General features: G+C 41.1%; 1 protein-coding gene across 2 annotated transcripts in view; it reads left to right on the forward strand.

Annotated features, from left to right (window-relative positions):
* The window catches only part of BTBD9 (BTB domain containing 9), a 415,915-nt gene that overhangs the window by 256,901 nt on the left and 144,305 nt on the right, over positions 1-14,709 (forward strand). For both annotated transcript variants that reach the window (XM_032409888.1, XM_032409889.1), the window contains exon 7: positions 9,517-9,626. In XM_032409888.1, coding sequence (XP_032265779.1) covers positions 9,517-9,626 — 110 coding nt within the window. The remainder of the gene's footprint in view (positions 1-9,516; positions 9,627-14,709) is intronic.

Consider the following 14,709-nt stretch of genomic DNA (forward strand, 5'->3'; position numbering starts at 1 on the left):
AAACTAATCCACTAAAACAGGTAAAAAACAGTTGTCTCCAGGGAGGAGAGGAAATGATAAACCTATAGGCTATTTGACCTTTTAAACTATGTAGGTTTAAAACTTTATTTTAGGGGCATCTGGCTGCCTCAGTCGGTGGAGCATATGACTGTAGATCTCACAACTGTGAGTTAGGGCCCCATGTTTGGTGTGGAGATTACCTAAAAAAAAATCTTTAAAAAACCCAAAACTTTAATTTTAAAATGTAAAAGGAGAAAAAGAAATAGTTAAGTCAGTTTTGTTTTGTTTTGTTTTATTTTAATGAGGAGTCTAAACACCACAGCAGTAACAGTGACTCTTAGTAATATAATAGAATTTTCTTGTTTATTTAAAAATTCTCTCTTACCAAGTATGCATTTTACTTTATGTGAATTCCTCTCCTAGGTTTTTCTTTCCTTGAATTTCTGAAACAAGTGTAAGGATTGACATTTTCTTTCTGATCACTGGCTTAGCACTAATGCTGTACCAGTAAAGTCTAAGTCACGAATGGCTGAACTCTGAAGAAGCTTTGGAGAGGGGGGAAAATCCTTGCCAAACTACTCCACCTCCCAACCTGTTTGCTAATCCAGCAGAAATATGGATTGGGGACAGGCTTCAAAATTGAACCTCAACAGTGCATAGGACTCCTAACACAAAAGGTGTATGGGGAAATGTCTTAAAATGACTGGGCAGACCGTTAAATTTGGACCTGGCCTATGTCTTCTCAGCCCCTGCTAGAAGCTGCAGATCTTGTAGACCACCAAATAACGCCAGGTGGAGCCTCTTGCTGTTTTCTCTGTTGCTTGTGTTAAAGTTTTACCACACTGACAGATTTTAGCAGCAAAATCTCTTATACCAGTTGTGCTGAAATTAGTAAGCCTTCGTGCTGTTTGGAACCTGGAGTACAGTATAATCAGTCATGCACGCCCAGTTAACAACCCCTGAGACAATACATTATACATATCCATACCAGCTTTTGCACCCAGGACAAAAATACTTGCTTTTCTCTTTCTCACTTCTGTTATCATTTGCATATGTATTGTTGGTGGTGAGCATTCTTTTCAAGTTTTCTGTAGTATTACTTTTATTTACTTTGATTACTCTGCGCCTGGTTGGTAGGTTTGTACATAGTTACACTGATGTTCAAATAATGTGCTAAGGAAATCTCTGGACCTTTCTTCCCTCCCCCCACCCCACCCCCATCTATATTCTCTAGGTAAAGGTCCAGAATTCCTCAAAGGGCAAAGGAAGGTCCCTGAAATTTTCTGTGACCATTGAAGCAGCTGGGGATGGTATGTGGCAAGTGTGGGACTTTAATGGGTTGGGTTTGTTTTCCCCACATACATTTCACTTGGTTCTCTGAGGAGCTATTATTGCCTGAAACAGGTTTCTTTGCATAGCTTGTAAAGAATTCAGAGGCTTCGAGGGACATATGTTGTGTCAAGCTTTGAAATCTCCGGCCCGACTGTATGAGTGTGTGGGGTATGGGTTTTCCATTAAAGGAAATAATGCATGCAAAGGGTACCACATGGGATGTGTTCAGAAGTTGGTGGCTTTTATTTTAATTCCAGTGCTAGTTTCTCAGGGGTCTAGAGTGAAGATCTGTGGTTTTCTTACCCCTATGGTCTCTTTATTATTCTCTTGACTTTGAGTCAGTTTTCACTTCTGTTATTCTGAACATCTTGAGCAGTTCCTGTCTTATTTCTCAGTATGTCAAATATTTACATTCCTAGAAGGATGCTTAGATTTTTCTTTGGTGAAAAGCAAATTTCTTCTCCTTCTGTTTACCTCTCTTCCTTCTCTACTTAATCTTTTACTCTAAAAGGACAGGGAGGGGGGAGCTCTTCCAGCTCTTAAAATTTTAAGTTATAATAAGTTGCATATACCCACTATAGTCTTAGGTTTAAAAAAAGAGAATCTTTCCTTACCCATCCAAAAACAGGCTTGCTACAGGTCATAGTCACCAAATGAGTTCTTACAGATTCGTAGGGAAACTAACAAATTTAATTTTCTTCTGCTCTTTCTCTAGTGCACAATGCCATTAGACTCATTTGTCTACATTCGTGGGAATGCACAGCCTATTGGATAAACTGAAAAAGATAATGCAGCCATTTAAAAGATAAAAGTAGTGAAATCCTCTCCCCGCCCCCAACATCTTGGGCTAGGAGAAAAGTTAATGAAAAAATGCAAATGTTGAACTTTTGGTAATTTAGTTCTATTTCTTAAAATATACTTTGTGTTGGTTTCAGTGTTTTATTGAATAATAAAATTGGTTAACAGTATTCCCACATGGGGATTTATTCACATTAGCACATAACAGAGACAGAAGAAGGGATTGGTTTATTCATATTCATGCTCTCCCCCTTTCCCGTCTCCCCTTCTCCCCCTATCCCCACCCCTCCCTTTATCCCTCTTCTCTCTTTTCCTTCCTTCCCTCCCTCCCTCTCTCCCTTATTCATTTTTCATTTTTTATCCTCCACTTCCCATTTTGTCTCTTTATAATCCCTTGAAAATTACAATCTGAAAGAAAAGCAAAGATAAAAAGAAAACTAAACCATGAAATAAATAAGACATTTCTTCCCATGAAATTCAAATCAGTTTCTCTTTCCAGATCCTAGGAAGCCTACTTAATTAGATTTTTGCCTATATCCTGTTAAATACCTATAATAGGTGAACTGTATCTACACCTCAGACTCATTTACTCATGGTATCCATGTTCCAGGCTGAGTGTTGCCCTTTCCATTTGACCCTTTTATTCCTGCAGGGAGAGGTTTTGTAACTGTCTGTCCTTCTGGTTTAGCAAGTTTGTCTATAAAGTTCAATGTTAAATAGATCACCGACCAACCAGTGTGTAATTATTTGTTATTATTTGATTTTTTTATTTGTTGTCTGTCCCTGACCCTGAAATATAAATTCCATGGGGAAGAGATCTGATGTGTATTCTTTTTTTTGTTTGTTTGTTTTATAAAGATTTTATTTATTTATTTGAGAGAGAGAGTGAGAGAGAGAGAGAGCACAAGAGGGGGGAGCGGGAGAGGGAGAAGCAGACTCCCCGCTGAGCAGGGAGCCCGATGCGGGACTCGATCCCGGGACTCCAGGATCATGACCCGAGCCGAAGGCAGTCGCTTAACCAACTGAGCCACCCAGGCGCCCCTGATGTGTATTCTTGAACCTCATACCCCAGCGCCCAATATCAGCAGCTAGCACATAGTAAATACTGAGTTAACATGTGTGTGTATGTGGGTGCCTGTGTGTGTGAGTGCACGCATGCGCACGTGTGTCTGTGCGTGAGAGAAAGAGAGAGGGGTTGAGGATTATTTTTCTTTTAGCCATGTTTGTTTTGTTTTGGTCTTTGAAGCAAGAATAGTTCACAGGGAAGACTTTTAAAGTTCATATTGCAGAATTCAGTGTTTTAAGAGTAGGCTAACCTCTTCACCATGTGTGAATAGATAAGAAGCTCTTATGTTTTTCTCTTCACCACTACTGCTAATATGTTTTAGTCTTGCCTTCTAAACTGTACTATAACCTTCTTTAGATGAACGTGTGTATCCTGTCTTTTGGGTCCATTTTTCACAGTGTTTAGCACAATTTCTGGCATCTAGTAGGTGTTTATTAAATCTTGATTAATAGCAGATTTACCTGGTATACCTGCAAGGGCTGTTGACTCATAAATGTGCAATCAGGAAATTAAACGTTATGGATTATATCATTTTCATATGATTTATGTAAATACTATAATTAAGTTCTTTTTGCAATATTAATTCCAAATATAATTCCATAAGCTGAAGGCATGTAATTATGGCAGGATAGGTTCTATGTATTTGAAGGTAGGAAAAAGGCCTACTGTTCAAAATTCACAATTCCTCCAAATAAAAAACAACACTTAAATATTTATCTCTAATGTTGAAAAGTGCTATTTTGGTAGCACTGGGTTATGATGCATTAGTAATTATTTACCCATCTTATCCCCTCTGCATACTTGATTCGATAGAGCATCAATTTTCTCTGAAAACCAAGATGACTTATTTCATTTGTCCTTGAATCCTGGAGGTGCTGGAACGTGATTGCTCCCCCTGCAGGGCTAACGGTCAGACCGCGTCAGGGCTGCTCTCTGAGGCACTAGCCTCTGCTTAGGCTAACTCTGGGCGCAGACTGTTTAACCTTTCAATAATTCTTCCTCTCCCAAATAAGCAAATGCTGCTGGGGCCCTTTGCTGAAGTCAGTAGAAGAGAATCTATAGCTCCACAGATCAGCCAGAGGGAAGGTTTTCTAAGAGTAACAAATCTTTTCTGTTGCAACCTGCTTTTTCTAGAAGCTTTTTGTCATTCTGGCAGTAAACTGTTTTCCACTTGCTGCCTTAGCAACAAGACCTGAAGTCACTTCCCCCTCTAGTCTCGGTTTGATTATAAGAGCGCTAACACTGTACATAGAACTGGAAGAAAATACCATACTGGCAAGACCTGCAGACATTACCTGCTTCTTGGGTCAGAGAATTATTTATGTACATTCTTAGCATCTCCTTGAAAGCAAGAGTCAAATAGGAAGTCTTGGAAGTGAATCCAGACCCCACACAGTCGCAAGTCCCTAAAAAATGCTGGAGCTAAGGATCTCGCTGGAGGACCACATCTGGCCACAGCAGAGTTCTCTAGCTACCTCAGAGGAAGAGCCAAAATGTTAAGGAGCCCTTGCGCACAATCTCAGGCTAAATCTAGTTTCCTCAAGAGTTTCTGTTTAACCCAAGAATATGAAGTTCACTTTGAGAATAAAACTTTGTTTACCAAAGAATAGAATTCTGATGGATTTAGACTTCAGTTGATCCCTTGAGAGCTCATTTAAATATTTCTTACTGAATTCAGTTTTATCTTGGAGTAGAACCCGCTCAGTACAGACATGGGTGAGCCTATAACTAGAGGCAAAGGTTAAGGGTTAACTCTAACCTCAAGTAGTCTTGTGGTCCACCAGAACTAAAGACTAGAGAATACTAAAGGATTTAAAGTGGGAATGTACACGTTGTTATTTCTCTGTACTTTCTCCTTTTCTGTACTTCCCTTAGTACGTGAAAAATGTGTCCTATGTGACTTAGAAATCAAATCTGGTAGCATTCTGACAAGAAATGACAGAAAGATAGGCTAAGGATGGGAATCTGTACATTTGCCAGAACAGGTGGGGAATGCAATGACATCTTTAAAGCAACATTCCTCTAGGTCACAGTATTATGATGTCTCTCTGTTAGGAAATGCTAATGTATTTTTCTTATGAACTAAAACTGCAAACTTCTAGGGTTTGCACAAAAAAGAAACTCTTCTGTGGGTATGGGTATCTAGACCAAATATGGGCAAAAGATTCTTTTCTTGCTTCTTCATGTATAGTTGAGTCAGGTCAAGAACATTTTAAAAAACTTTTCTAGAGACTAGAAGCTTAAAGAAGGAAATACCATAGAGCCAGGGGATCTGCAGTCCGAATATAGTCTCCTTCTGTGGGCATAGTGCCTCTACCATGGTGCCCGAGGAGGAAGGACAGGACCCTGCCTGTGTTCTCGAAGTCTGCCCCTGGGTGGGCCTGCCTCCTCCTGGATGCACCGTATTAACATCTACAGTTAGGAATACTCTTCCAGACAACCAGCATTCTCAAAGTCCCACCCAAGAAATTTTGCATCCAGTGACCTACTCCTTGAATTTCTGTTTAATCATATCCTCCTCTGCCAAGCACTGCATTAAACACTTTAAATTCTTATATCATCTAAATATCTTATAAGGTTTGTGTTATTGACCTCATTTTATAGAGAAGAAAACTGAGGTTTAAGAGGTTTAAGGCTTTTTTTTTTTGTCCAAAGTGACAGAGCTAATTAAGTGATGGGGCTGGATGACAAACCTGGTTCTGTTAGCCTCCAAAGCACGCTCTTCAAAACTCTGTCGTGCCTTTCAGTTTTAGAGTGCTGTCCTGAAGGTTTTAGGTTTCATTTCATTAAAGAAGACAGAATCTCTTTTCACCCACAATATTACAGCTCCTGAAAACTTCTGCCTTGAAACATCCTGTTGTGAACTATGTGCAGGATCCGGTCTCTGTCAGTGACGAGAAGACAAGCAACACAGGGAAGGGAGGAGAATATTAGGAACAGACAGTTCCGCGAGGGCTCATGTGGACAGCGTTCAGCCTCCTCAGAAATGGCCAATCTGTTGCGTAGCTGCCTTCCTCAGCGCTGTTTAAGTTTTAATTATCTTCCAACTGTCTGAGCTGCTGTTGAGGATCAGAGAGAACAAAGGAGGGCTGCTCTATTCTTCAGCAGTGCCCCTCTCTGCACACTGATGAAGTCACTAGCTGCCACTGCCCTTATTATCAGGTTAAATCAGAGTCTGACTGTGCTTTGGAGAGATGATGCTGAATGGAGAAAAAAAAATTCATCTCAGGCTTTCCCCCTTATTCAGAATCTTTGGTGGCAGAGAAAATGTGAGATCTACTCCTATTTAGGTGTTATGACCCAGAAGCGAGTTATGCTTTGTTTTTAAAAAAAAAAAAAAAAAAAGAGGGTATGTGCTATGGTGAGTGCTGTGAATTCGTGTAAGACTGATGGATCACAGACCTGTACCCCTGAGACAAATAATACCTTATATGTTAATAAAAAAATTATTTTAGAAAGTGAAAAAGAGAGGACCCTCTTCCCATCCCCATCCCCATCCCTTGGATTTTCAACAGCTCGGGTAATAAAAATTTCTCCTCTGCCTCAGGGATGCTCCATTGTGAGAGAACCCTGCTCTTCGTCAGGGCTGGAGTCCGTGCTCGCCCCTCTCCCTCTAGCCCACTGCTCTTGGGTCCAGGCCTCTGAGTTCTCGGTGTAGAGCTCCAGGTTCCCCTACTGGTCACTAAAGTTGGGGGATTAGTGGAAGCCTATTTTCTACTTCCAGTACAGATCTTTAGTGAAGAAAGGAGTCCTGTGCTAAACCACTCCTCGCTGGGAAAGAGGAACATAGTGTCTTTCTTGTGACTTTGTTACCATTTTTTTAGAATGTGTATTTGAATAAGGACTTCATGCCATTTTTGTAAATTATGCTATAATTTTGAGGAGACTTAGAAAGTATTGTAGGATCAGAATAATTAAACTTGTTATGAGCATTTACGTGTAACGGGCTAATCAAGAAGTGTGATGTACAGTGGCGAATTGCTAATTTGACCTCAGAATTATGCAGCAGAGATAACATTATCTTCATTTATAGAGAACTTTTTATCTGGAGGCATCTCTCAGTGCTTTTCCAACCATATATATTATCTTGTTTGTTATCACAAGCACTATCATTAAGGCTGTAAAATGTATTCCAGTACAATTTTCTGTTTTCAGTTTCTTAGAATTGGGGGATGGAGGAGGGAAAGGTTGCATATTTTCTCCCATTTTTGATATTTGCACCAGGGTTAAATTTGGGAAATGACTATTATCTAAAGTTGGAGAACCTGGTTCCATATAACGTTTTTTTATAAAAAGGAAGAAAGGGAGGGAGGGAACATGACTGCGTCCCCTTAAGTCAGCCCGGACTATTAACCTTAAGAACTGCCAATGGGGAAGGGCCTTCGCGGTCGCTTCCTGGCTCCTCTCCCTTGCACAGTATTAGAAGAGCTGCCTCTCCTTTGGTGGAGACTCGACCTAGGGAAAAGGAAAATGATCTGATCAAATTCCCCAAACCACATTCCCTCGATTCCCTCCAAGGTTACAGACAGCAGCACTCAGGCTGTCACGACCATGAGCAGTTGAAAATGCTATGCTGGTTGCGTTCCCGTGGGTTTAAGGAACTGGACAAAATTAGATTCAGGCCAATGTGCCAGGCTTAACACACCCCTTCCCTTCCAGAAAGTCTATAGAGACTGTCCCCGCCAATGGGAAAGACCAGCACAATTCCCGTTCCTCGCAGACCATTTAAAACTTACTTTACTCGAACCCCACCTACCCACCCAAACACAGTAGCATCAGTACCTTCTGTCTGCCTTGAGGGCCCGAGAGGACAGCTCAGGCTTAACCAGAGGGATCTGATGAGCGCAGCCGTCGCCCTGACTCTCCGTACAGGAAGATTGGTGTCTCCCTGCAGTGGGCATGGGCACACTGAACAGCCAGCCCAGAAGATAGCATTTAGATTGGTTATGAAGATGAGTGACCAGCTCATGTCAAGGAGCAGATGGCTAAATGAGGTGCACCGGGAATGCCGTGAGATTCATGCTTGAAGGAACAGGAGGGAAAATAGCTCATGACATAAGAACCCCAAGTATAGTCTCTGTAATGTGATTTTTTTTTTAAATTGGCATTTACATTACACAGTTAACTTGGAGTGATGAGAAATGTAAGGGAATTACCGAATTAGTGAACAGCGATTAACTCAGAAGTAAAATTATATCATCGAAGTCGAAGGTGGTTTTACACAGCAGAGGAAGGATATTACTAAAACCTTGCCCAGTCTGTCATCTCCTAATTGAAATGTGTTCATTTAATATGCCCCATCCTTCAGAGCGCATAGCTCATAATTTGGGAGAGTGTTATCACTTAATCTAGTTATTTTTTCCGGTTCTTCCTTTGAATCCCAGTAAGACGATGTGTGGCACATTCCCCAGGGATTTCTGTGACACTCAGAAGAATGAGTTTGTCTGTTCATTAACCTGTGAGCTGTCAGGTCCCTTTGGAGAGTGAAAGGAACAAGTCTCTCCAAGGTTAATGCTTGTTTGTCGGAGGTGAAGCCTCCAGGGAGAAACAGAGCGTGAACAGGCCGGGATGCTCAAGACCTGCCCCGTGAAACCCTGCATTGTGTGCAGATGTCAGATCCGTGTGGCCAGGAGGGAGGCTGCAGAGCAGGCTGGGTCACCTCTGCAGATCACTTCCTCTGGGCAGGAGGCTTCCCAGCAGTCAACTTGGAGGGGGTAGAGGTGGCGGGGGGGCGGGGGGGCTGGTGTAAGTATATAGGGTTAACTTTCTACAAGGATTTAGAAGCAGTGTTGAAATATAAAAAACTGTGAGTGGTTTTTAGTGGTTTCTGTGGATTTTTCTGTTAAGCAAGAAGGCAGTATTGATTTCATGCATTTGTCTCCAATGGATGAAATCTTTCCTTGAGTTGGAAAACATTTGATTTGGCGAGTGTTGGTGCACCTGTGCACAGGCACATTCCTAACCACAAGGCGAAGACAGAAGCCGTGATTCTCCAGCGTGAATGTCTCATGGACATATAATTATACTGACATTCAGGGGTTGAGGTTGAACGGTACCTGGTTTGATTTTCTAGGTAAATCAAATCTAAGTTCTGCTTAATTCTCCGGAAAGTGGTATCTCCCTAATTTTGCTGTAATTCTTCTAGGCTCAGTTGGAGCTAGCCCTAAGGAGCAGGTAGAGGTTCTGAAGTCAAGTTCAAGGTCTCCTTTAGTCCATGCCCTGGTACACTGTATATTTGCACAATGTATCTTATTCTGTTGTCTTTGGATTGGTTGTGATGGAAGCTCGTTTTCTTCAACAGATTTTCTTTTTACCCCCAGGTATATTCGAATAGTTGGGACTCACAACACAGTGAACAAGATTTTTCACATTGTGGCTTTTGAATGTATGTTTACAAACAAAACCTTCACTCTTGAGAAGGGGCTAATAGGTAAGTATTGCAATTATATTTTTTTATATATGGTTTGATATTTTATCTTCAGTATTTTGCTACCTCATTAACTCATCTTAACCCACCTTTTAATCAGCTTTGACTAAGAACTGGTTGATTTGAATGCTTTATGGCTGAGTGACATAGGGGAAGTCTTACATTTTTAGAAGTAGTCAAAATAATAATTCTAGTAAACATAAAAGAAAAGACTATAAATATTACAGTAGAAGTTAAGAATTGAAAATGTCCTAGTGATGCATTTCAGATTTGCTATGTGGGGAATGCTTATGATAGTCCAGCAAAGACTTTTACACAAAAGGCTTTTCTATATTTAATGGTAGGTAAGATCAGGGAAGAAGTCTGTAGAATATTGATCCAACACTCATGCTTTCCAAGGCTATGGAGGTATTTTGGCCTTTAATTGGATATGAACGGTGCTCACTATGAGACTGTCTCCTTTTCATGGACACATCAGTCCATATTTGCACTGTTCAGCCAAGTTTGCCTCAAGAAAATGCCTGCCTGTAATTTAAATAAGACCAGAATTACTGAATTGTCATTGTGAAAGTCAAGTTATCTTGTGGGAAATACTGTCTGACTGATCTTTCACAAGAGTATTTTAAATTTTGGTTTAGTTGTTATTTGGTTGTTTTCTGTTGTGTTGTGTTAGTGTGGCATTGTGTGCAGTCCAGCCCGGGTCTTGACATTCTAGATAGCGTGAGTGGCTTTTCCCACCTAGCCGTGCCCACGGCTTTTTACACACCTCCTGCAAAGATCCTGGTTTGACTGACTAGATCCTCGAATCTGTCTTTACTGCAGCTTCTTTGAAAAGGGACTCTGTATGTCCAGGTGTCCCTGCCTTGGTATACCTAAGACAGAATTCTTTTGTCTTTACGAAGGTCCCCTCCATGCTGGGACACATAGCATGTTGACACATGTCCTAAAAACATGGTGATGACTAGAATGGGAAAGATGAGTGTAACTTGCAGATGTTTACTATTTCTTGGGATGCTCATAAGTCTAAATGTCCTTAAGACCTGCCATGTCCTAAATGTAATCCTTTACTTAGGGAAATTTGGAAGAATAATGTTAGTCAAGTGGCAGGAGTAGCCATTATTCTAACGTACAGAGAAATCTTAGAGCTCAGCTAAAATAAATAATTTGGTTTTACCTTTGTTATGGATGTAACTTTTACCATTAAATATAAATGTTACTCATTGTTATGACTTCTAAGTAATTTGAAAGTTAACACTGCTGAAGCATTACCTGATATTACCACGGCTTTTAATTCCGTGGGCTGTGTGGAATTTTGGCGATAGATGGCTGCAGGGAGGACACATCTTTTCACCGGCCACCCATGCTCTGTTATAGACTGTAGGCCCCGCTGCATATGTGATTGTGTAGTTAAGGGTGTCCTTACTGAGGAGACTCTTAGGAACCCAGCCACCTTCACAGTCACAGCCCGGGTGCCATTCAGCGACTCATGTCAGCCCAGCGCACTGCATTCTGGAACCTGCCACATGGCAGGCACCATCTACTTCAGTCAGTGTCCCCTTCTTCTTGGACACTGTAATTATCCAAGAAACAGGTCCGTTTGGCCTGAGAAGCCATTACAGGGTGAAACTCAGGATCCATTGTAGTGAGGGATGCTGTTGTTGGTCTGCGTTTTTTGTCCAAAGTGAGCTTGTCAGCATTATCAGAAGCCGTAATGGTCTCGGGCATGTCAGGGGATGAAAGAAGATTGCAGAGCTGCAGGAAGTGTGTTTGGTTTCTGGTCAAACACTTTTCTTCAAGCCCTTTTCTGGGATGCTCCCAAGTTTGACTGCAGAGAGCACCGCGGTCATCTGCCTGTCATCGTCCCTCACGTGAATGGGAGCAGGGGGGCAGGCTGGCAGGTAGGTACGTGCGCTCGTCGGTAGACGGCCTGCAGTGGGATCCCCTCTGGCCCTCCTCCTACCATCTTCGCAGCTCAGAGCTGTCCCCACACTGGGCAGACAGGGAGGTAACGTGAGTCGTGGAGGAGCACAGGGGCATTTCATTATCCTCTGTCCGACATGGCAGCTCTGCTTAGTTTCAAAGGGTATTTGAAACAGCAATGGTCAGCTTTCCATATTGATGATCTCAGATGCATTTTGGCTGCACACAGGCCTCAGCCAGCCACCCTACAGGGACCTCCAAGAAGGGAGTGGTCCTCTAGTTGGGGGCACCATGTACATCAGAATCACCTGAAGTCACCTTTAAATTGTAGCACTTACCTCCTTCCTGTGTCCTGTGAAATATGCACTCCTTCCTTGAGAAGCATGGATAGGCACTCCAGGTTTTCATGGGGACAAAAAGGAAAAAAGTAAAATAATGTCATCATGAATAACTAGTAAGGTGTCAACCCTACTTTTACGTTTTAAGATACAGAACTTCTCTCTTTCACAACTCCTGCTCTTTGTTTCAGAGTTCAGGCTACTCTCATTAGAGCAGTACTCTCCTTATGGGCCTCAAAATTACTTTAAAAATATTTGCATTGGTTTTTTTTTTTAAAATGAGATTTTAATGTTATTACTGACAACATATAATGATGCCAGGCAAAAATAAGCTTTGTAAGATTTTAGTCTTGTTTCCCACCAAAGGGTTTCTTTCCCATTTTTGTTGACAGCATGTCATTCTTTATGCATCTTCACTTGTATAGGTTCATGGGGGAGCCTTGGAACCCTGTGGGTTCATATATCCACGGGGACGGGCCTCCCTGCGACCACATTGACCAGATCTGGAGGTCTACCTCTTCCCACCTCATCTGCTGCTGCCACCACAGCCCCTTCTCACTGGGCGGCAGCTTCTGGATCATGTTGGGTGTACTCTCCCCTGAGAGAGCCGGCCTGTGATGACCGTCTCCTCTTTGTTGGGAGGCGTTTATAGGAATCGCTAACTGTCTTACCAATGAGGCATGCAAGGAGTAATTAGAATAGATATGACCGCTATTCTATAAACATTCAATCTCCCACAGAATGCGTTTGCTTTTGCCTTGGCATTCCACCTTGTGATATACACATGACATTTGCCAAGTCCTAGCAGTCTTGCAGAATAATTGCCAAGCTTCCTTTCATTTAGTCTCGTATTTAAATTCATTTCTTTGAACACCCTATTATTCAGGTAGAAAGAATAGTACCCACCACCCAGCTTAAAGAACTATTAACCCACAGACAATCTGTTTTATCTATATGCTACCCATTTCTTCCCTGTCAGATTATTTTGACACCAGTCCCCAATGGTAATTTTATCATCTTATCCATAAATATTTCAGTATGTATCTCTAAAAGTAAGACTCCCTATTATAGCCATAATGACAATATCATTATAATACCCCAAAATTGAACCATAATTTTTTATGGATATTAAATATCCAATCAGGGCCACCTGGGTGGCTCAGTCAGTTAAGCGTCTGCCTTCGGCTCAGGTCATGATCTCGGGGTCTTGGGATTGAGCCCCACATCGGGCTCTCTGCTCAGCGGGGAGTCTGCTTCTCCCTCTGCCCTCTGCCCCTCCCCCCTGCTGTGCTCTCTCTCGCCATCCTCTCTCTCTCAAATAAATAAATAAATCTTAAAAAAAAATTAAATATCCAATCAGTGTTCAGATGTCCCTAATTGGATCAAGTCTAGAGAGTTTATGTGTTTTTACAGGTTGTTTAAACCAGAATTCAGATAAGGTCCATACTGTCAATAAGTAGTCATTATGACTCTTAAATCTCATTTAAATAGGTTCCCTTCCACATGTCTGTCTATCTCTGTCTCTCTCTCTTTTTTTCCCTCTCTCTGATTATAATTTGTTGAAGAAACTATTTGGTTTTTGTCCTGTAGAGTTTCTAACAGCCTAAATTTGGGTGATTAAATCCCCATGGTAATATTTAACATGTTTCTCTGTTGTAGTTTTTGTAACTTGGTAGTTAGATGGATTCTGATTCAATCCGATTCAAGTTCTGGGGTTTTTTGTTGTTTGTTTGTTTTGTGAAAATGCTCCATAGGTGGTAGTACATATGTTTATTAAGAAGCACAGAAAATCTTCAGTTATCTCTCTCTTTTGGATATTCCCATTCATTCGGATTATTTCCTAGATTCATTATTTCATAATTTGGAATTGCAAAATGATTATTTTCGAATTGTATCATTCTTTATTTGGTAGCTAGAAAAATTCCCTCAACACTCATTCGATAATCCTGAGATGCAGCTTGCCAGGGAATAGAAGGCTATTTACCATCTTCAAATAAAGAGGTAGTTACCCAGCATCCTCCATAGGTGACCAGTGAGATTTGTTTGTGGGGACTGTTTGGAGGGGAAAGAAGAGGAGTATATATCACTTTCAATTTATGGGACTAAACAAATTGGACACGTTTTAATCACTTGCAGTTATTATTATTGATATTCAAATTGTCCGCATCTTTAGCCTCTTCATACTGGCTCTTGAGTCCTTCTGACATGACCTGCATAGTCCTTAACACTTCCCTGATTTCTGGCATGACACGACATCCCAGGTTCATTTTGTACATTTCCTGCCTTGATCTGCGATCAGCCGTTTCTTCAAAAAGCCCTGGTTTCTTTCAGTGGGAAATGACATTTGGAAACCTCAGTGGAAGCATTTGCTACTGGGTTGGTCACTATTTCTGGGTCTTTCTGGTGGACAGAACTAGGAAATACATGCACATTTATTTATCATATATTTAACAGGTAAAATATATCACGAGTGCATGCTGACACTTCTAATTAAAATTCAGTACGCAAGGTTTTTGTTTAGCCTTTGATCTTGCAGCTCCTTCTTCCTATACTAAAAATCTTGGTGACCAGCGATAAGGCACAATAATTCATTTGCTTTGTCCCCAGTACATACAAAATAATCTCAGAATTACAGTAGCAGTGCTACCATATGGTCATTGAAAATAGTTTAAGATTTTTGCAATTATTTTGGGGGCCCATAGGGTACATCCACTAGAGATATATATTAAAATTACTGTGTTATAAAGTCATCTAAAATAATTCTCTCTGTGGTCATGCCACTATGTCAGTATACAGTTGGATTCATTTACTCAATTTTGCTTTCATTG

This window comes from Phoca vitulina, unplaced genomic scaffold (assembly GCF_004348235.1).
Source record: "Phoca vitulina isolate PV1807 unplaced genomic scaffold, GSC_HSeal_1.0 scaffold11, whole genome shotgun sequence".
NCBI lineage: Eukaryota > Metazoa > Chordata > Mammalia > Carnivora > Phocidae > Phoca > Phoca vitulina.